The sequence below is a fragment of the Pseudochaenichthys georgianus genome, chromosome 24, assembly GCF_902827115.2.
Source record: "Pseudochaenichthys georgianus chromosome 24, fPseGeo1.2, whole genome shotgun sequence".
Taxonomy (NCBI): Eukaryota; Metazoa; Chordata; class Actinopteri; order Perciformes; family Channichthyidae; genus Pseudochaenichthys; species Pseudochaenichthys georgianus.
In genome coordinates, this window is record NC_047526.1 from 25,383,496 (window position 1) to 25,404,243 (window position 20,748).

At 42.0% G+C, this 20,748-nt stretch overlaps 1 protein-coding gene and 1 long non-coding RNA gene across 2 annotated transcripts in view; one reads left to right on the top strand and one right to left on the bottom strand.

Moving 5' to 3' along the window:
- Nucleotides 1-2,547: 2,547 nt before the first annotated feature.
- Nucleotides 2,548-20,748, bottom strand: part of LOC117440396 (uncharacterized) — a 44,893-nt gene continuing 26,692 nt past the window's right edge. The window contains exons 4-9 of the mRNA XM_071201919.1: nt 4,792-4,845; nt 4,673-4,702; nt 4,398-4,569; nt 3,667-3,779; nt 3,383-3,557; nt 2,548-3,137 (exon numbers count right to left, since the gene is read on the bottom strand). Of these exons, the coding sequence (XP_071058020.1) occupies nt 3,038-3,137; nt 3,383-3,557; nt 3,667-3,779; nt 4,398-4,569; nt 4,673-4,702; nt 4,792-4,845 (644 nt within the window). The 3' untranslated portion in view covers nt 2,548-3,037. The remainder of the gene's footprint in view (nt 3,138-3,382; nt 3,558-3,666; nt 3,780-4,397; nt 4,570-4,672; nt 4,703-4,791; nt 4,846-20,748) is intronic.
- LOC139433087 (uncharacterized) lies at nt 18,035-19,495 on the top strand. The gene is made up of 2 exons (XR_011642649.1): nt 18,035-18,723; nt 18,937-19,495. It is a non-coding gene; the product is annotated as an uncharacterized lncRNA (long non-coding RNA).

The window sequence follows — 20,748 nt, forward strand, 5'->3', positions numbered from 1 at the left end:
AGATTCAACATTATAATTGGTTGTATTTTGTAAATAGAATATTATTGTACTGTATTGATGTCCGCCAGCGAAATCGTAGCCAGCAAACATTATGTTCATGGCCAACTGAGACTTTATAAATCGCTGCTGTAACAAGTGAATGTCCCCGTTGTGGGATGAATACAGTAAAATCTAATCTATCTAGGAAGAAGAAGGAAGAAAATAAGCTTGACCTCCTTCTTAAAATGTTTTTGTGTTGACTCTCAAATCTCCCGTTTTTATTTTGAAGGTTTCCCAAAGACAAAGATATGAGAAAGAAGTGGGAAGTTGCTTTGAGGAGGGAAGGGTTCACTGCAAGCGAGTCATCCGTGATTTGCAGTGAGCATTGTAAGCAGGACGAGTTTGACAGGACAGATTGTCCGACTCATGCATTCCTGGCACACACACACACACACACACACACACACACACACACACACACACACACACACACACACACACACACACATGATGCTGGCAGTGGCTTTGACAGGTGATGACTATAAGAAAGAATGTGGGCCATACTCTAGTTGTGTCAAAGTGTTGTGTGTGAAGTGAAACATCACTCAAACCATGTTCATCCCTCTTTCTACTGGGATCATAGCTATGTCTCGCCTGCTTCTCCTACTGCTCTTAAGGCCAGACTCAATGAAGCTTTAGCAAGAGTGGAGAGTCTCGAGCGAGAGAGGAAGAATGCCATGGCTAGAGAAAAGAGGGCAGAGACCACAGTGAGGAGTCTTTTGGGGGATTTGAGGGAAAAGAACCTCATTAATGAAGAACTCAAAGAGGCTTGATTTCTACTCAGGGAAGATGAAAGTAGCACTTTGAGATTCATGTACATCTTACTCTTACACTCTTTATTAAACTCCTTTGTTATTATATGAAGGGGACTTATTAATTTTTTCTCATACAATTTCAGATCTTCAAATAGACTTGAAGGCAAAGCAGGGCCATGAGTACTCCAAGGACCACAGAGAATGTGCCCTCACACTCCATCTACATGGTCCAAAGGCATACAAATACCTCAGAGAGACTACAACAAAAAGGTAGTCTTAATGTTGTTCAATTTCATTTTTGGAAATTACGGTTGCAAGTACGTTAAATAGCTACTTCTCAATTTTTTTACAGGTGGCTGTGTTCGGTGGATGGCAAGCCTGGCCTGAACAAGATGATGCTGGATATGCTGGAGAGAAGATGCCAGGACGACCAGGCTAAATATGGATGTGTTTCACTCATGTTGGATGACATGGCCATCAGAAAACATGTGCAATATAATCCACATAACCAGTCAATGTCTGCTTTTGTAGACATGGGTGATGGAAACAATGAGACCGATGCTGCTACTGAGGCTCTTGTGTTCATGGTGGTTGGCCTACACGGACATTGGAAGGCTCCCATTGCATATTACCTGACGAAGTCTTTGTCACCTGAAACACAAAGGGTCCTAATCTAAATCTAAAATCTAATCTAATCTATCTAGGAAGAAGAAGGAAGAAAATAAGCTTGACCTCCTTCTTAAAATGTTTTTGTGTTGACTCTCAAATCTCCCGTTTTTATTTTGATGGTTTCCCAAAGACAAAGATATGAGAAAGAGGTTCTCAGTCATGCTTTGGAGGAGCCGCATGCACGGGGCATTCGGGTGTCATGAGCAACTTTGTGTAAATATGGTTTGGGCGGGGTGGTGTCATGTTCTTGTGTTTAACTTGAACATTTACATTTTTTATATAGATGTAGAAGTACATTTTCATTTTTTATGACATAGATATTCATTTTTACTGATATATAACTTCTGTCTATGTATAATGTATTATTGTTTCTTCATTTTTCAACTTATTAAAATAGCTGAGTATAGGCCTACACAATATGCTTCTCTATCATATATAGACCATTAGTGTTTTTTTATGTGTGTGTGTATATATTATATATCGTGTGTCTTTTGCAAAATACCTATCATACATAACATAGGCTATCAAATACCAGAATATTCTATTGCTGTTAAGCCTACTATGAATATTAAAATACGCCGAATCATGTGTCCGGTATCATGCCTACATATATGACGTTTGCAGAAACCCCCCCCCCCGTGAAAATCAGTTTTGTATTCAGCGAGTTATGATTGATAAAATGCGCTGACACTTCATTGCGCCTGCCAGACAGATTACACTGAGTGGAGCGGGTGACCGGTCCAAGATGGCGGCCCCACGGCTCGTCAGCGCCAATAGGCAGCAGCGGTCGATGCGGCGTCTACTCTTTATATGTCTATGGTCTGGATTGCTTCTGAGGAGGGGGCGGAAGTGTCCCCCCTAAGGTAACCCAGATGTCACCGCTCACCTGCCAAAGGTTCCACCTTGGTGCTACTTACTCGTACTGCTTCTCAAACAGTACAGATAAACCATAAAATGATATGAATGTCACCAAAATAAATACAGATAATATTCAGTTTCAAATTCACTATTGTTTTGTTTTAAGATTAAAAGTTTTAAAAAAGAAAGAAATGTTCAAATAGTAGATGAATATTCAAGAGGTCTTTAAAAACATCACACTGATCATCAAAAGTTCATAAAATTCTCATGAATATTCCAAAATATTCTGAACTTGCCACAATCATCCAAAATGCATGAAATGCTCATAGTCATGAAAAGTTCATGAAATACTCATGCACACTTTTTGGGGTTTTAATTATAATGTTGTGATTGGCTGGATCATGAAAAGTTCATAAATTGCTCATAAAAGTCTGTCATGAGCAAAACAGGAACTTTATATGAATGAACAATGTTCATAAACATTTCATGAACTGCTCTTTAAAATGGTTCATGAGCATTTTAAGAATTTTGGTTCATGAACATGACAAGTGAACATATAATGAGTTGTTCATGCATGTTTCATGAGTGCTCATGAACAGCTCATAAAGTCATGAACTCCATCTCACAGGGGAAGATATAAAGTAAAGAGAAAAGGACGACATTTAAAGCAATCGAAGCTTCATATTATTGTTGGATGTTTGCTGTGGAGACACAGCTTAATTCTTGCACGGGCACCCAAAGCGAACTTTGTAGTCACGGCAATCCCCCGATTTCTGGTCCTTGTTGAGGCAAACAAATCCTTGAGTCGGATTGAAGCTGAAAAACAATACCAATTATTAAATGAATCAGTTCGATAGTTATATGAAGAAAACCAATTTTAAAAGAAAACAAAAACGTATTTTAAATTGGATATGTTGCTTCGACCATAATTCATGTTTAGCTCTGATATAAACCCAATGTAGTTTGTTAAAGAACATTGATGCTAGTTTAAATAAACCTCTACAACCCTTTCAATAATCCTACTTGTTCTTCCTGTTCATTATTTCAATGAGGCAACTTACATATAGAAGGTCTCCCCTGTGGAGATGGCTGGGGTCATCGTGTCCGTGGTAACGACCTCAATGTACAGAGGGTTTTCACAGATCTTTCCTGGGTTTTCTTTCCTCAGGTTAATCAAATTCTCCCAGTCCCCTGTGTAACTGGGATTGTCACGGTCAAACCAGTCGGTCCAGCACACTGCAAGGGGCAATAAACGAGTGAGAGGACAACTGGGTAGGAAGCAGTAAAACTCTCCTAAATGAATGCTTATTCAAGAGAGTGCTTATACAGTGTGGTGTGCTCTTACCTCCTCCACTACAGAAAGGGGGATGGCAGCTGAAACGAACACGGTAGTCACTGCACATCTTCCTTTGGGTTTGATCAACGTTTCTGCAGACGAATCCTGAAGTGGCGTCATTTCTGAAAAGAAAAAGTTTAGTCCAGATGGAAATATCTCCCAAAAATGTTGATTTGGCGCCATGGGCATTCTGTAAAAACATTCCTGTTCCCTGAAGGATAAATGCTTTCTTATTTTTCAGGGCTTTCCTCCAGTGCCAACAGGAAGTTGACAAGAGCGGTTTTGAGTGTTTTAACAGATTGGATGGATAGCAATTTCATTCAGTAAACACATTCATGTCCCCCGCAGGAATACATGTAATCACTTTGGCAAGCCAACATTTGCATTTAAATCAATTCAACACTGTTCCTAAGTACAGCCTCACAAAGCCAGAGTTTTGTTTAACTAGTGTGTAGTATAAAACACTGAAGGCTTGTGAGAAAGATAATTGATTTAAGATATACCCAGTACTGTACAATTGTGACTAGCAACTGACTGAACCCCCTCTACTAATTCCCATTGCTCAATGGTTACCAGGTATATGGCTAGTCACTAGAGCAAACTAGTATGTGGACAAATAATTTGGTGTCACCAGGTACACAAACATATGCAGTAGCAACACTTAAGCAACACATTCAGTAGAACACAGTATTCACCATCACATCAAACATTCAAATGACTCCTACTTGTTGAGCACTTACTTAAAAATCACCTCCCCTGCTGCGGCCACACTGAGTCCAGAGAGAGTCGTGGCCTCTATACCCTGTGGTTTGCGGCAGATCTTTCCAGGGTTCTCCTTGTAAAGATTGGAGAAGGTTTCCCAGTCTCCAGATCCACTGGGGTCATCTCTGTCAAACCAGTCAGTCCAGCATTCTGGACATCGGCATTTCAAATGAGATACAACAATACATTTAAAACTTTACTGAAATAGCACATGTTGGGATTTGTGAAGTGTCAATAGGTATGATTTGCTTACGAATGTGGGTGGGATAGTTGCAGGGAAGTTCTAAATAGAATATAAAATAAACAAAATGATGAGTGTCAGAAATGTCTCTTAACAAAGGGAGCCACTGAATGGTTTAAATAACTACTTACGTGGCTTATTCTCTGGAATAAGTAAGACTGGACCGGGAACCCGCTGGTGGCTTTCTGGTAAAGGTTAAGAGAAAAATGTTACAAACTGTGACTTTGTATATTTCGGTGAAATACAAATAAGATCATGTCATTTTTATAATTAACCTACCCAAGAACAATGCGACAACAATGGCAACACTTAACTATCAGAGAAAATACAAAATGTAAAGTTTATTATGACATACTGTATATGCAGAACTTGTAAATCTACATAGAATAAAAGGAAATAATCCAAAATCAAACATTACCAATTTGATCATGGTTGCAGAGGATCAGGGACCTTTAAACTGTAAGGGAAGTTTGAAATTAGGAACTCATATCAACATGAACATTATCAAAATAAATGGAGTTGCTTGAAATACTAAGAACGTACTTTCTACTTTATTTCCGTGTTAATTAGTTAAACTACTTTTAACTAATGCTGAAAATGTGTGTAAAGGTTAAAAGCTATAACACAAATCATTGCAAATCATACATAAAAATGCAGGAATGTCAAAACACTTGCTTGACAAAAGTCAGCCACAGATGAGATCATGAAACAGGATGATCTCCTGAACAAACTGGTTGACATACTACATACGTATACTCTTTGCCGGGAACTGCTACTTTAGGTTGGTTAACCCCTAATCCTAACCCCAATTTAATTACATTATCAAACAAGCAAATTCATAATTTCCTTTAAGAGCTGAATATTTTTGAGTTCAAGGGTTTCTGCTGCTTAACGTATGCTGAAGTAGTTTGTACTTGAACTTGAATGCTAAATCAGCATGTACACTAAATACATTTACAATGTAAGCATACAGTACATTCAACACAAATCACATTATTATAAAAATCAATAGTTAGAAAAATAAATAAATAAAAGTAATTTTAAAATGAAGTTCAGAAAATACATTATTGCATGTTAAATTTCTCAGCAAAAACAAAAGAGACTCACCAGCAGGACCTCTCAGTGGAACAGTTTGGTTCATGAAGTGCTCTCCTGTCTCCTTAAATACAGCTTTGGGAGTAAATATCCCCCCCCCCCATTGGAATCACATGTTGCTAACCTCACCCTAAGAAAACAATGCAGTTTAAAAAAAAACTGAACGAGATACGCCTTGCACAATAATTCTCAAATTAGAGGGGGTTGAATGAAAAAACAATAACTGGATATAAGGTGTTCAACTCTACCATTCTTCTGTGGTCACTTCTATAAATACTGGACCTGTTTCACACGTAAATCCAAGAAGATGCATGTGTGTCTTATTGAGTATATTGAGTATACTCTTTCAAATGTAATAGCCATATCAGGATAAAACTTGCACTGTCACGAAGGAGGGAAAATGCTGCTCGACGCGTTCATCTAGAACTCTTACTGGTGTTGGGAACTGCTACTTTGGGTTTAGGTTAATATGAAGCTGGTTGGAGTTTTTGTCACTTTTTGTCATTTTGTGGCCAGATGTATAATTTAGTTTGATTATATAGTTAAAGGTGTGCAATTGCCAAACATTATTCTACATTTGATACCTAAAGTTAAACATGGGTCTGGAAAACTGTGGGTCTTACAGCAGATCAAAGTTGTTGTTTTTTTGTTTTTTTTAAAGTTCCTTTTCACTGTAGAAATATTGATTGCAAAAAATGTATAAATATATAAGAAAGCTAAATACAAGTTTAATAGTTCATGTTTATTGCACTAATGGCATTTTCAAAGAAGAGTTAAAGGTTCCCGCAATTACATGTCACTCAGACTCTTTTATCCAAAGCGACTTACATACTCAATACTGTGGACAATCCCCACAGTAGCAATTTGGGGTGAAGTGTCTTGCCCAGGGACACAACGACATGCTGACTGCAGTGGGGTTTGAACCTGTGACCATCCGATCAAAACACCAATGCGCACCACACGCCTCCCCCAATTTAATTACATTATCAAACAACAAGCAAATTAGCAAGCAGAAATCAAATCAAGTTTTATTTATAGCACATTTCTAAACGATTTTTGGTCGAGCCAAAGTGCTGTACATATAATGAAAATAGGCTACATTAGAGACACTTTACAGCAAATACAACAGCACAGATTGTTCAGAATATCAGTATGAGAAAAACGACACCCTCTATCCTTAGACCCTCACATCGTACAAGGAAAAACTTCCAGAGAAAACCCACAGTTTAAGGGGGAAAATGGGAGAAACCTCAGGGAGAGCAACAGAGGAGGGATCCCTCTCCCAGGACGGACAGACGTGCAATAGATGCCATGTGTAATTCGAAGAGATAATACATTTTACAGCATATAGACCGAATGTTAGGAAATGCATGTGTCTGTAATAAGAAGATGAATCTGGGGTTACGTCCTGTAACCCAGTTTCTCTGAGTATAGGCGCAGCCCTCTAAGGCTATCGCTATTGGGTAATCCCTCTGCACGTGTGCAGCACTGACAGACTTAATCCACGCCCACCTATGACGTGGGCCCCACCTACGGACTCACTTCCGTATAAATAGGAAGTAGTCCCTACAATCTGCTCCCACACAAACAGCTTTTCTTCAGCTATTCGCAGAGCCAGTGGGGCCCGAACCTTAGAGGGCTGCGCCTATACTCATAGAAGCTGGGTTACAGTACGTAACCCCAGTGTCTTTCGTATAAGGCTTCGCCCTCTAAGGCTATCGCTATTGGGTTAAGGGCGAAGCAGGATGTAGTCTGCACCCCACTGGTCCGTCCGTTACCAGAAGCACAAAAACACACCTACTCAATTAATAACCCATGTCCATTTCACCATGCGTAAATGGAGCATCACATTCCCAGGGAATATAGCATTTAAAAAATGAATATTCTCCATACGGGAAAGAAGGTAGGCTACCTGTCGTTTATAAAAAGTAGAGACCAAAGTCCCACTTGTTAAAACAATCAAAGAGGGGGGAAAGGGCAGCTCTCTAAGTGCCGACAGGCAGGAGAGAGGGCACGCAGTTGAGTCCCCGACATTACTCACTCTGACAGGACACTCAGTACTGAGTGTGTCAGAGAGGAATGGGAGACATCCCTCAAAATAAAAGAACAGGGGGAAGACCAAGATGCAGCAGTGCAAATGTCTTCCACTGTCATTCCTCCGTGCAACGCCGTGGAGGAGTAAATTCCTCTGGTGCCGTGCGCTTTGATGTTCTCCGGGGGATCCAACCCAGAGGAGAAATACGCCTGTGTGACAGGCGCTGTGCCGACAGAGGCTGCCCTATTGAGCGCTCTCTGTAATGCACAAACAGACGCTGGGAACTGCGTAAAGCAGCCGTGAGTGCAATATAGCATGACAGCGCGCGCACGGGACGGAGGAGATGAGATGTGGCTTCCTCCTCTGATGTGTGAGGAGGAGGAAAGAAGCCATCCAAAGGTATCACTCTCGATCTAAACAAGCTTGTGATCACCTTTGGCATAAAGCCGGGTTAGGGCGCAAAACAGCTGAACTGCCATCTCCTTGGATCTGGAGACATGAGAGAGCAGACAAATCACTCACCCTTTTAGCTGATGTCAGAGCCAAGAGCAGAGCTACTTTGGCTGACAATAACTTTAGGGGGACCTGATCTAAAGTTTCAAATGGAGCTTTACTCAGTGCGCGTAACACTAAAGCCAAAAACCCATTGAGGCGCCAAAGCGCGTGACACATGTCTGAGTCTCTGTGCTCCCCGTAGAAAACGTTTTGTCAGCGGGTGACTAAACACCGTGCTGACCCCAAACCTACGTGGCAAGATGAAATGGCAGCAGCATATGTTTTTACCGTGCTATAAGCCAATTCCTGTCCAGCAACAGCTGGAGGAACGACAGCACGAGGCAGGGGGGCCAACGGGGTCCAGGCTTTTCCCTGCACACCACACGGAACGCTGTCCATTTGGCTGTGTAGGATGTGTGTTCAGCAGCTGCGCTGATCGAACACCTCCCTGGCGATTTATGTAGGCCGCCGCTGCTTTGTTGTCTGTTTGAATCAACATATGTTGATTGTACAGCAACGGGACGAAGTGCTGGAGCACTTTCCATACGGAGAGTAATTCCAGCACGTTTATATGGAGAGACATGTGACCCGGCCACTGTCCCCCCACTGCCTGCGACATGCACGTTGCTCAGCCTGCGAGAGATGCGTCTGTGAACACTGCGGTGTGACTGACGTCACTCTGCTCAGGGGCACCCCCACTGACAGGACGTGGAGATTTTTCCAGTAGGTCAAATCCAAAACCACGGAAGGAGGAATGTACACCATGCGTCTCCTCTGACGCACGGGGTCGATGCACAGGCGAATAAACCACCTCTGGAGTCTCCTCACTATGAAGGAGACCCAGGGGGATCACCACGTGACCAGCTGATATCATGTCTAACAGCTGCATCACGGAGAGGGGTGTCACCGCCCCGCGGGGTGTGACGCGCCGGAGGAAAGCTGTCACTTTCTCCCCTCTCCGCTGTGAGAGTCGCGCTCTCATGCGGGCTGAGTTCAATTCCACTCCCAATTAAAAAGATAACCTGGGAGGGACGAGGACAGCTCTTCTTCCAGTTGATAATGAAACCCAGGTTTGACAGATGAGATACGAACTGTATCGTCTGTAAGCTACTTCCTCCCTTCCTGGAGCGAGCCAGCCACAGCCGGTCGTCCAGGTAAAATAACACTCTCATCCCCATTCTGAGTAGCTGATCCAACCGTCTCCACCCACTTTGAGAAAGTGCGTGGAGCCAGGAATGAGAAACGCAGGAAATTGCTGTGTTTCGGGATGATGGTTACGTGGAGGAATGCATCCTTCAGAATTATGGATTGTCTCCCTGGTGAACACTCCAGCACCTGTTTGATCGTCAGCATGGGAAAAGGCCATTCCCTTGTTGGACACTGACAGATCGAGGATGGGTCTCATTCCCCCCGCCCCTTCTCCTTCGGGACCAGAAAATACCGGGAGTAAAAAACCCTGATTTTCTTCCCCATGAGGAACCCTGGAAAAAAGCTTTCTTTTAACAAGAGTTCCTGCCGCTCTGCACGCAGCGCGATACACTGTTCCCGGGATGACAGGGTTCCCTGTATCTCGTAGAACTGCGGGGGGGGAGAGGCGAACTGCAGAGACTATCCTCTGCCCATCCACCTGCTCATCCATCTGTCCATCAGACACACGCGCCGCCACCCTGAGTACCATACAGTACTCTGATAGCGCCGGGTGTACATTCTCTGGATGTGCTGTGGTTGGTGGCAAACCACGCCAGAGCCCTCCACATGCTGCATTTCACACAGGCTCTCAATATGTCGCCGTTTAGGAGAAGACTAAACCGCGCGTTCACGCTCAACATCACTAAGGGATGAGCGGAGGTGTGTGCAGTGCTGTCCACACAATGCGTAATAATGGCCCTCCGTGGGCTTATTACGACCGTGGGTAGGAGGTACGTCTGAGACAGAGAACAAAGTCTGTGCGGATTGAATAGTAAGCCCTGCTGTTTTATTAACCGATAAATTAAAAAACCCAGCCGGCTTAGGCAGCGAGCCATGCTGCCAAGTAACCAATAGGCTATTGGCAGCCGGCTTAACCGGGGAGCCTAGCTCCATATTATCTTCCATCTGTCCATTGAATACACGTGCCGCCACTCAGCGCGCCAACCTGCTCTGGATGTGCTGTGGTTGCCATGGTGACGAGCCACGCCAGAGCCCTCCAGACGCTGCATTTCACACAGGCTCTCATTATGTCCACTGTAACACATTTTCCTGTCAAATAACAGTAAAGTGCCGGCAGTCTCTTCACAGACGCCTGCACTTCACTGTAACACCACAGTACTCATACTGTGAAATGACTCTACAGCCTCTTACTGTAAAAATAAAATACAGTATACTGCTGTATTTTTTCAATTAACAGTAAAATACTGGCAGCAGAGACGCCAGCAATACACTGAAATTATACAGTATTCCTACTGTTGAACAATTTCAGTTTATTACTGTAAACAATTAAATAATTCACAGTAACATTCTGGTTAGGGGGCTGCCAGTAGATTGGTGTTGAAAATTGGCTGTAAAATAACAGCAATTGCTTACAGTGTAAGGCTGCGGCCCCACGAGGACGAATTCGGTCGTTTGCGTTACTGTTTAGTGTCATATAGACCGTTCGGCCACACGAGGACGACCGAATATGGCACTAAACGACTGAGGAAACGACAACGGGTCCCAAGGTGGATAGAAATGCATACGCCACTCTCTGGGGGGTCAAACAGCTCCGTGTGTGCGCCCTATACGGACATTTTCAGATCACTGATAGTGATTGCGCAATAGCTCCGCTATAATGACAAAAATATATTAAAATAAAATAAAAATAAAATGCTTTGTACTCACCAAAACAACTGATTATTTGAACACAAAATCCATCCTCCTTTCTTTCCTCAAGAAGACTTCAATGACTCTGTTGTACAGTTTATCTGTGCGTTTCAGTTCCACCAATAAGTCATTTTCTATAGACATGAAGGCTAATGATGAAAGCCGAGTCTGTCCAGTAGAATTTCTGGCATAATTTTTTATTCGCTTTAAGGCCGAGAATGACCGCTCGACAGAAGCGGTGGACACAGGGATAGTCACTGCCACACATGCCAATGTGTAAAGCTGCCCCATGCTCTCACTCAGATTTTTCCGCTTAAGGAAATCAAGGAGATCAGTGGGACTTTTCCCTTCAAAATCAGTCATGGCATACATTACAGTCAGTTCTGTTTTTAGCCGGGACAGATCGAACAGTGTTCCGTGACTCTGTGTTAAATTGGCTAAGGCTGTTTGCGGGAATTTTTTCCGGTAGGTCTGAAAGTGCTGGGGGTCCAGGAGGGAGAGAAACATTAATTTTTCGTGGTCTTGAAACCTACTCCGTATCTGGCAAAGAATGTTGTCCAGAATATTGCTGTGGAGTTGTTGGTAGTATGCGCGAAGGTCTCCTTGTGCTGTACGTGGGCCTCTGCGTGCGCTCGGACCATTTGAGATGCGCGCTGTGTCCTCGTAGATCTGACGAAACTGGCACCTCTCTCGCTCAATTGTGTCACAAAACTCGTTCACCCTTGTCAGACAGAATTGTACATCCAATGTTTGTTTCTGTAGTATTCCAAAGAGCACATCTGAATGCTTAAAAATCCCATTGAATGTTTCAAGCAAAAAACAAAACTCAAAATCATCCAGACGTGCATTAAATCCATCAGCGCTAAGCATAGTATCCCCATCATACTCCTCATGATGTTCCAGTATGTGGTCAAACACCTCCTTTAGGGAAACTCTCTTCTCAAAGACTGCATTGACCAATCTCGATGTATATTGCCACCGCGTTGGTGCAACATTAGGAAGACGACGCTTGCAAATGTCATCCAGCAGTTGCGTGCGCTTAGGGGATCTGGAGAAAAATGCTGCAAGGCCATTGAGGCTGGCAAAAAAGACCTTGCATTCTTTAAGCTTTGAGGCCCCTTGAGTCAGTACTAAATTTAGTCGATGTGCATAGCAGTGAATGAATAAGGCCATAGGTGCCCTCTCCTTAACGTTAGCCTGCACCCCATTTAGTCCAGATGCCATGACCGCTGCGCCATCATAACACTGTGCCACAACTTTATCCAGACTACATTCATATTCCTCCATGAAACGGAAAATGAGAGCGGCAATGTCATCAGCTCGCTTGCCGCTTGTAACATCTTCAAATCTGACAAACCGCTCCTTGACACCTGTGTCCGTCACATAACGCAGGACAAGTGCCAGCTGTGCTACATGACCCACGTCTGTCATCTCGTCCACCATAACAGCGACAAAGGGTGCTTTTTTAATCTCCATTTTGATCTCTTCTCCCATCACTTCAGCAATAGCATAAATCAGGTCGTTTTGTATTTTGCCTGACGTCCCAGTAAACACTTTGTTTGTGGACAGGTGGTAATGCAAGTCTGTGTTGTTCTCAGCAAGCAAAGAAAGAAGCTCCACGTAGTTTCCTCTGTTTCTGGAGTCGGCGCTTTCATCATGTCCCCTAAATGAAAGTTCCTGTTTACCCAAAAACAGGACACAATCAATCAGTCTTTTCAATATTTCCCTATTTTTGTTCACCCTTTCGTTGTGGAGCTCCGTTTCCCGGCGCACTTGTTCGTTGAGCTGTAGATCCACTCGGGTGTCCCCAAAGGTTTTCAAAAGCACCATTGCTTGTAAGTGCCCAGCCGTGCTTTGGTGTCTCGTTGCTGCCTTGGTTAGACAACTCAAGTTTGCAAATCCAGTGTGGCTCCAAACACCAAATCGATCATTTGCAAATAGCAGGCATTCCCAGCAGTACAATTTGCAGTGCCTCTCGGAGGCTGTGAGCCAGGGGTACCGCTCGTAGTTAGTCATTTGAAAGTGGCGGACAAACCCTTTTCCCCGCTGTGATAGGCTAGCTAGCTTCGGGGTTGGCCGTTCTCTTCTCACAATCTCTAGCTTTTCTTGAAAAGTTCGTCTTGAAAATGGCGTTGTAATGATATCTGCGACCAAATCGATCTCTTCTCCTCCTTCAGCCATTGTGGGTTTAAAAAAAACAGCTTGTAGAAATCTACACAAATTAGCTCGTTCAAATTCACGTTCAGTTTGCTAGCTCTACATAGCTCTGCCTCTCAATAGTGCGTATCCAATCAAAAGACGTGCACGTGCTGACGTCATCGTACGCCTGCTAGCTGGCCCGTTGTCGCCAACTCAAAATCTGATTGGCTAACGCCACAGTTTTGTTTCCGTTCACTTTAAGCTACAGGCGCCCGCTCTGTTGATTCTGAAGGCCTAAGGGCAGATTTCTTGGACCCTGGCAACACATTATGGCTGAAATATGATTGGATAAAAGCTCTAACATAAAGGCCAGCCCTCCAAATCTTGTTCTGAGGCTGGAAGCAGCGCAACCAAGAGGAAAGCTATGAAATGAAAAGCATAGACTATGGGGAATAATTTAATACATATTTGTGGAAAAAATATATCAAAATTAAATTTATATTCTGATGATGTTTAGGCCAGCAGAGAAGGCCTTGCTGGCCCTGACGGCCCACCACTGATATAAAGGTTAAAACGAAATAGACAAGTGTTAAGTGGGATAATACTGTTGAACAAACGGCTTCTGTTTGAGGTTGATAAAATAAGGTTACATCCTTGTAACTTAGAGATATTTTATTATGTAGGAGGAACTGTATGCATCTAAGGTTAATTTAAATTGGCTATGCTCAAGTATGTAGACAAGCTAATGTCGAAGTAGTTATGTGAAATCAACCTCACAATAAGATGTGTGTATATTACAATTATTAATGTCATATTTCAAGATGATTACTTAGATATTACAATATGGTTGGTTGAGCTGGAGTTCATTATCGAGCTTACACGTTAACGTCACAGTCATCTGAAGAACGAACCCAAACCTTATTGTTTTTATTAATTGCATTACCAAATGGGTATCAAATAAACAGTAAGCATTGGTAACACAACTTCCAAAGTTACAGTAAAATAAAAAGGACCCTGACTCGGACAATACACAATCCAACAGAAGAGAATCAGTTATATTGTTTGTACACATGGTACTTTACACATATATATATATATATATCTGTTTGTTTAAGGTGTCCAGGTGATGCAGACAGGCTGGACCAGAGAGGGAGAGACAGAACTGGACTCCTCACAGCAGTGAACTTCAGCTCAGGTACAAAGACTCTATTTTTCATACTGTACAAAGAATCAAGAAAGATATTGGTTTAAATGAATGAAGTATTGACTTGAATACACTGATATACATTCCAATAAACAATACTAAATACTAGATCACCAACACATCAGTTAAGTTGAGGGGTTTTTCCATGCAAAAAGTTACATTTAGATATTTAGCAATATGACTTTGTCAGCTTTCTAATGTAATGTACTGAAGGCAAAGATTTATCTCTCAATATTGTCTGTAAAAAACGTGGTAAAAGTGATTCTTTCAGTGAGACAACAGAGCAAGCTTCTACAGTTGCACTACGTTTTGATAACAGTTAAATATTATTTTGATAATAACATATATTTCAATGTTGATGAACTTCATACTGTTCATTCATAATCTGATTGTCTTTGTAGCTCATTGTTTAAATAAAATAAAAACATTAGAATTACAAAATAATTATATCTACAGCCCCTAAACACACAAACACACCGCTTTCATAAATAACACACTGGTTCTGCAATAATATGTTTTATGTTTCCTGTCATTTTTGTTAGGAAAGGACATGCCTGAAAGACACAACATTTTCTCCTTCTCTGAGGGTCAAGAAGAACATCCAAGAGGAACATTAAAAGCTGATGTTATGAGATTTTAAGACCAGTACAGGACATTCACTATAAACAACTTTTATTGTAAAAACAGTCAGCTGATCGAATGCAGCTATTTCCACATCTACACTCCATCAGCTGATTATTTCTATTTGCCTCACTTTATGAGCTTCACATCACTTGTGCCTTGTACCGCAGAGTTTGCAACGTCACAAATAAATGGGGCCAATCTTCAGTCAGATGTGAATGTGTAATCTAACATGTTCAGTAAGAATAATGGACGAAAGGAATGCAAATACAAATACAATTTATTGAAATGTGAACCAAAAGTTAATCAAATGTTTTAACAGGGTGTCCGCGGGGTCTTACAAAGTATTAAAAGTTGATAAATCAATTTAGCGAAAATTAAGGCTATTAAAAAGTATTAAACGGCATTTTCCAAGGTATTAAGAAGGTCCACAGCAACGACAACATGAAACACCCTTTAATTTACTGAAACAACATGTCGGGAAACCCCCTCAAGTTGGCCCCATGCATAGCGTGCCATAAAATGCTTCTTCTTATTTTAAATTTCGTTGCCTTGCTCCGCTCTGTGGGGGGGGGGGGGGGGGGTTTATCTGCTGGTGGACTACCTGAGAGATATACAGCAGGAGAACACGCCGTCCACCGCGGAGAATAAACAGAAGGGCAACCATGCTCCGGGGTCTTCTTCGCTGCTTTTGGTGTATTTTGTGGCGGCAGCAGCGCCACTTACAGGCCTGGCATATGTACTACAGCGTGTCCAGCATTTCCAGCGGTCTAGTGTGAACGGACACTTTAATGAATCGAATGCGCTTGAACGGAATACTTTTTTGCGTTTGCGTATGTGTTTTACTGTATGCGTCCTCGTGGGGCCGGGGTCTAAGCCAAACTATATCCGGTCACAGAGATCTGCTATTTTAAAGTAAGGTCAACACATATCGACCATAAATATAGTCTATATTAAGAACGAGAAAAGTCTTAACATATATATCGTTTTTTGTAAACATATGACAAATGTGTGAGGGTGATGACGTCAGAGCATCGTCCTATGTGCCGGGCTTAGCCCCGGACAGCCCCAGCCCAATGTAACCCCTGGGTATTTGTGAGGGAGCTCCTATATGGCATTACCCCGCTGAAGCTCACCAAAGTTTAATATATTTCATAGTTCAAAGTTTTGTCAATTGTTTTGTTTATTGGTCAAATACTGGTTTCTAATGGTTTCTGATGGTTCTACTGGAATGAAAGAGCACAGAGTACAGAAGCAACAAAGCAGCATACTGCATTAACCCTAACCCACAGAGAGGTTGAAGTTCATGTGGAGAGGAGGCTTCAGTAGTCTGTCTGCACTCTGTTTAGTTGTGCTATCTTACAATCAATATAGTAAATGTGAGGTAAAGTGTGTCGCCAATGTAATCGGTTAGAACTCGAAGTTGCGATGAGGTCTTAAAATGTATGGAAAGGGTCTTAAAAAAGGTCTTAAAAGGTATTAAATTTGACTTCAGGATTCCTGCATATACCCTGTTTAAATAAAAAGCACATATGGACAGAAGGTGTAAACCTATTAAATGTATAAGTAAACACATTTAGTCAAATAAAGTGACAGACTAGGCCTGTGCAGTTGGTATCAGCTATGCCCAGCATGGGCTCCTCCATCAGCCCTGGTCCTCCTCGCTGAGGAAAGACCCTCAGTCCTCTCCACACCAACAGACAGGACGTCCATCACACGGAGGTTTCTCCCTGAAGTCTCTGCAGCCCTCTGGACACCACGCTGTCTCAATCCGTCCACACTGAATATGAGAGGGGGGAAATGAAAATAATAAATGCTTTAGACAATAAGAAACATAAAGTTGACTGTTGAGTTGCTCAGTTTTTTTAGATTGTCAATACTATTACTGTATAACTAATATCTCAGGTTAAGAGGCACATTCAAATAAAGATTGGTCTTTAAATACATTTTGTCTTTTGAATTGTTTGTCTAAAGTCAAGGATCTAGAACTGGTACTTATTTGTAATGATACAGTCTGGTTATTATGCTGTTGGCCTCACAGGTAAGAGCACTAACTAGCTACCATCACATGTACCTTAGCTTGACTTAAATGTATTAAACGTATGGTTAAGTGATATCAAAATATAAATAACTAATGTCATGCAAACATATTAATATTTGCTTGATTCCAGAGTTGAATTTAGCACAATTGCATACAAACGTTAAGGGGTTTTAAGATTCTGAACTATTATGCTAAAAACTCAATAACTTAGATTATTATTTATAGTTTTGCTGAATAGTTTCATGGCCGCTTACCTTAGAAAGGTAAAATGCGACGGCAGTGTGCAGATGGGGAGCATGTTAGCTTAGCTTGGTAACTTCAGCTAGCTCTGGAACTTCCATCTGGGTGGCAGCAGGTACCGCCTCGGCTCCGCCTCTTTGCCCTTATAAAGAGGCGAAGTCACGCCCATCTACTTCCGGCCCATGGGACCCCAGAAGCGAAAAATTAACATTGAATTCAATGGAGAGAGAAAACGTATCTTTTGATCCCGTTTGAATTGTGCCACGAACTACACATATGATGTTTGTCAATCTTAAACAATAAGTTCCATGTCAAAAAAGTCACATTTTGTCGTAAAACTGTTGAAATATAAGACTATGAAAAATACGCGACTACAAAGACTACAAATCCCAAATCCCATTCTGGCTCGCGTAAGTGATGTCACAGGCGATAATGCTCCAAGTGGTTGCGACTCGTAATTAAAGCGAAGAAGAAGATCTCATAACTGATTATTCCCTCCAATAAATAAGAGATTGCTAAAAATAAGTTCACTTTTACAAGATGCCTGTGTGCTTTGTACCAGGTTGTAATCACATAAGTGATCATACTTATAGATCATAGCTCGTTCTATCGCTTCCCGTCTGATGAAAGGACCAGGAGTCGCTGGATCAGAGATCTCAGGTAATACACATGTTGTGCATGGAACACAGTCAAGCTAGCTACATAGCTAGTAGCGAGCACGTTAGTTAGCATCACATTACTTAGCCTTGTCATTTGTATTAGCCTTAACATGAAGTGAACCCAAATGTTAAACAGTAAGAGTAGTCATGATGTTAAGTATTTTGTGAAACATTTGAAGAGGAGCCTATCGCCAGGTGCTAAGGGGGCGGGAGGTAGGCTAACGGCAGATTAGCATCTGCGATCTTTTCTACTTAATGCTATCTGCTCAAATGGTTAACATTGAACATTAAAAGATCAGGCAGTTCAGGGAGAGTCGAAGGAAGGAAGGCAGGCAGGCAGCTTTGCATGACATGTATTTATTTATAGAAGGACCATGCATACAAAAACATTAATCTCAGCAAAGAGAAGAGATGCAATATGCCAGATTATAGCTAATAGCTAATTTCCATCTGTGGTCCATTCTTCTGGACGTGTTTCATTGTGATGATAGTGAGTCAATCTGGTTGTTGGAAAGACAGTAGTTGAGTGATTACTGAGAGAACATTATTAAAAGAGATAATTATTCAAAGTGTTGTTACTTTAAAGTGTTGTTACTGACCTTTTTCTCTTTTATTTCCTTTCCCTCACCTGTAACTGCTGAGACCCTGAGGAACATGCACACTGGACTGACCTGCTCTGGCAACCTGATTTCCACTGTACGTAATAGTATTTGGTTATGGTATATTATTTATATACATCAAAGGCACAATGCACCCCCCAGAGACACACATGTATTGAGTGTGATATTGTGCATAGGTCAAGTGAAATCATCTTTACACACGAGGAAACTGTAGGAGCGGCAACTTGTTTTGAAATTGAATTTTTAATATCCGAAAATGAAGTTGATATGTTTTCTTTATTCTTCTCAGCTCCATCCATCACCGTGCTCTGTTCCTGAGGGTCCTGCTTGCTAATCAATGCTCATATGTTTTCACACAATTACAAATAAAGTCAATGTATTGTATGACATGAAGTTGTGCTTCATTCGGAGTCAATAATAAATCCATTCTGCCTTCAACTGCACACTGACTGTGGACTGCACCGACATCCATGTAGCTGCCCCCCAGTAAGATGAACCAAGCAAAGAGGGTCAACATCATGCCCAAGGACATCCAGCTGGCCCGCCGCATCCGCGAGAGAGGGCTTAGACTGACCTGAGACCAGCACACCCAAACACAACGGCTCTTTTAAGAGCCACCTACAGTTTCAAAGAGTTGCAATCCTACGTTATTATAATGATTAAACTGGTTCATGTATCACTTAGTTTACTGAACCGTGATGAATGAAAGAAATGAGTGAGGTAGTGGTTTAAAGAAGTTACAAAGACATTAATATATGAGTAACAGGTCAGTGTAAACACAAGCTTCTGTCAATTATGGATCACTCAAACTATTTATATAAAAATATGTAATAAAGTTCTAAAACAAGTATTCGGTATATTCCTTGATAGCTTTTGGAGAAGGTTGTTTTTAAGTTTACTAAAATCTATCGTTTCAACTGTTTCACTTTATAAAAAGGAACAGGTGAGTAGAGCATCATTGAGTTTCTTATTCTGTCAGTAAATTATCCAAATGAAATGTTTATCATTATTTTATTCAACCCTAAACAAATTGATTGTACCTTTTTAATAATGACCTTACATGGTCGCCAAAGTTAAATTAACTTCAGAAAATCAAATCTGTTCTGAGAAAAAACTACTAAATGTTTAAAGATAGCAACTTGCCATCCCACTGAAGAACAGTCCGTAGAGATTTAAAGGCGTTGTAGTTCAGTCCAACGTTTCATTTGGATTCATTTCTCCAACAGTCAACTATTTTCATAAAGAATATATATATTTTTCAAAGTCAACTTTATTGTCAATCTTACTCAGTTTGTGTTTATAGACAGAGATCAAAAATACTTTTAAATCAAATAAAATTATACAATTTACAGATATGTATACAAATATATATATATATATCCTATATAATGATGGTGGACACTTCACCTCCAGCAGGGCAGATGGCTGCACAAGTCCATCGGGGGATGCTCCCAAAACACAGACTCACTCACAAAGAGACCAGACTCGAACACTGTCTCCTGAGAGGCCTGCACAAAAGCCTTCGGCCTCGTTTAAAACCCCCCAGTTGACAGCCATGACTCCGTCCAAGTTGTACCCCCCGAGCACCCTCTTCATGAGGGACGTGCATGGAGTGGATGAAAGTCCCGACCGCAGCACAGAACCAAACTTGCTGGCTGTCAACCTGCCCCGCCTGTGTAACTGCCACTTTGTCCGCTGTCCTCCGGTGGCTGTCTGGATGGCAGCTTGCTGGTCTCTGCTCAGTCGCATTGAGGCAAGAATTGCCTCAAGCCCCCGACCCCCTTCACCAGCTCCGGCACGGTGACAATGGCCTGATGTTGAGGCCGCGGCTCTGGCTCAGGTGACAAAAGCCATGCCATGCCACACTGTGCGCCCCTCAGTGCAGACCTGAACCAGTCTACATCCTGAGTGGCGATGTCTCTGGCCAGTGGGTTGTATGTCTCCTCTCACTGTTGGTAGAGTTGAGACACCGGCTGGACTACTTTGGAAGTGCCAGGCTTCCTCCACTGGCACTCAACATCTGTGGAGCTGATCTGCCACATGGCACATATTGCCAATGCTGCAGCGTGGCTGCATTTGTACATCCCCCGTGCACAATCAC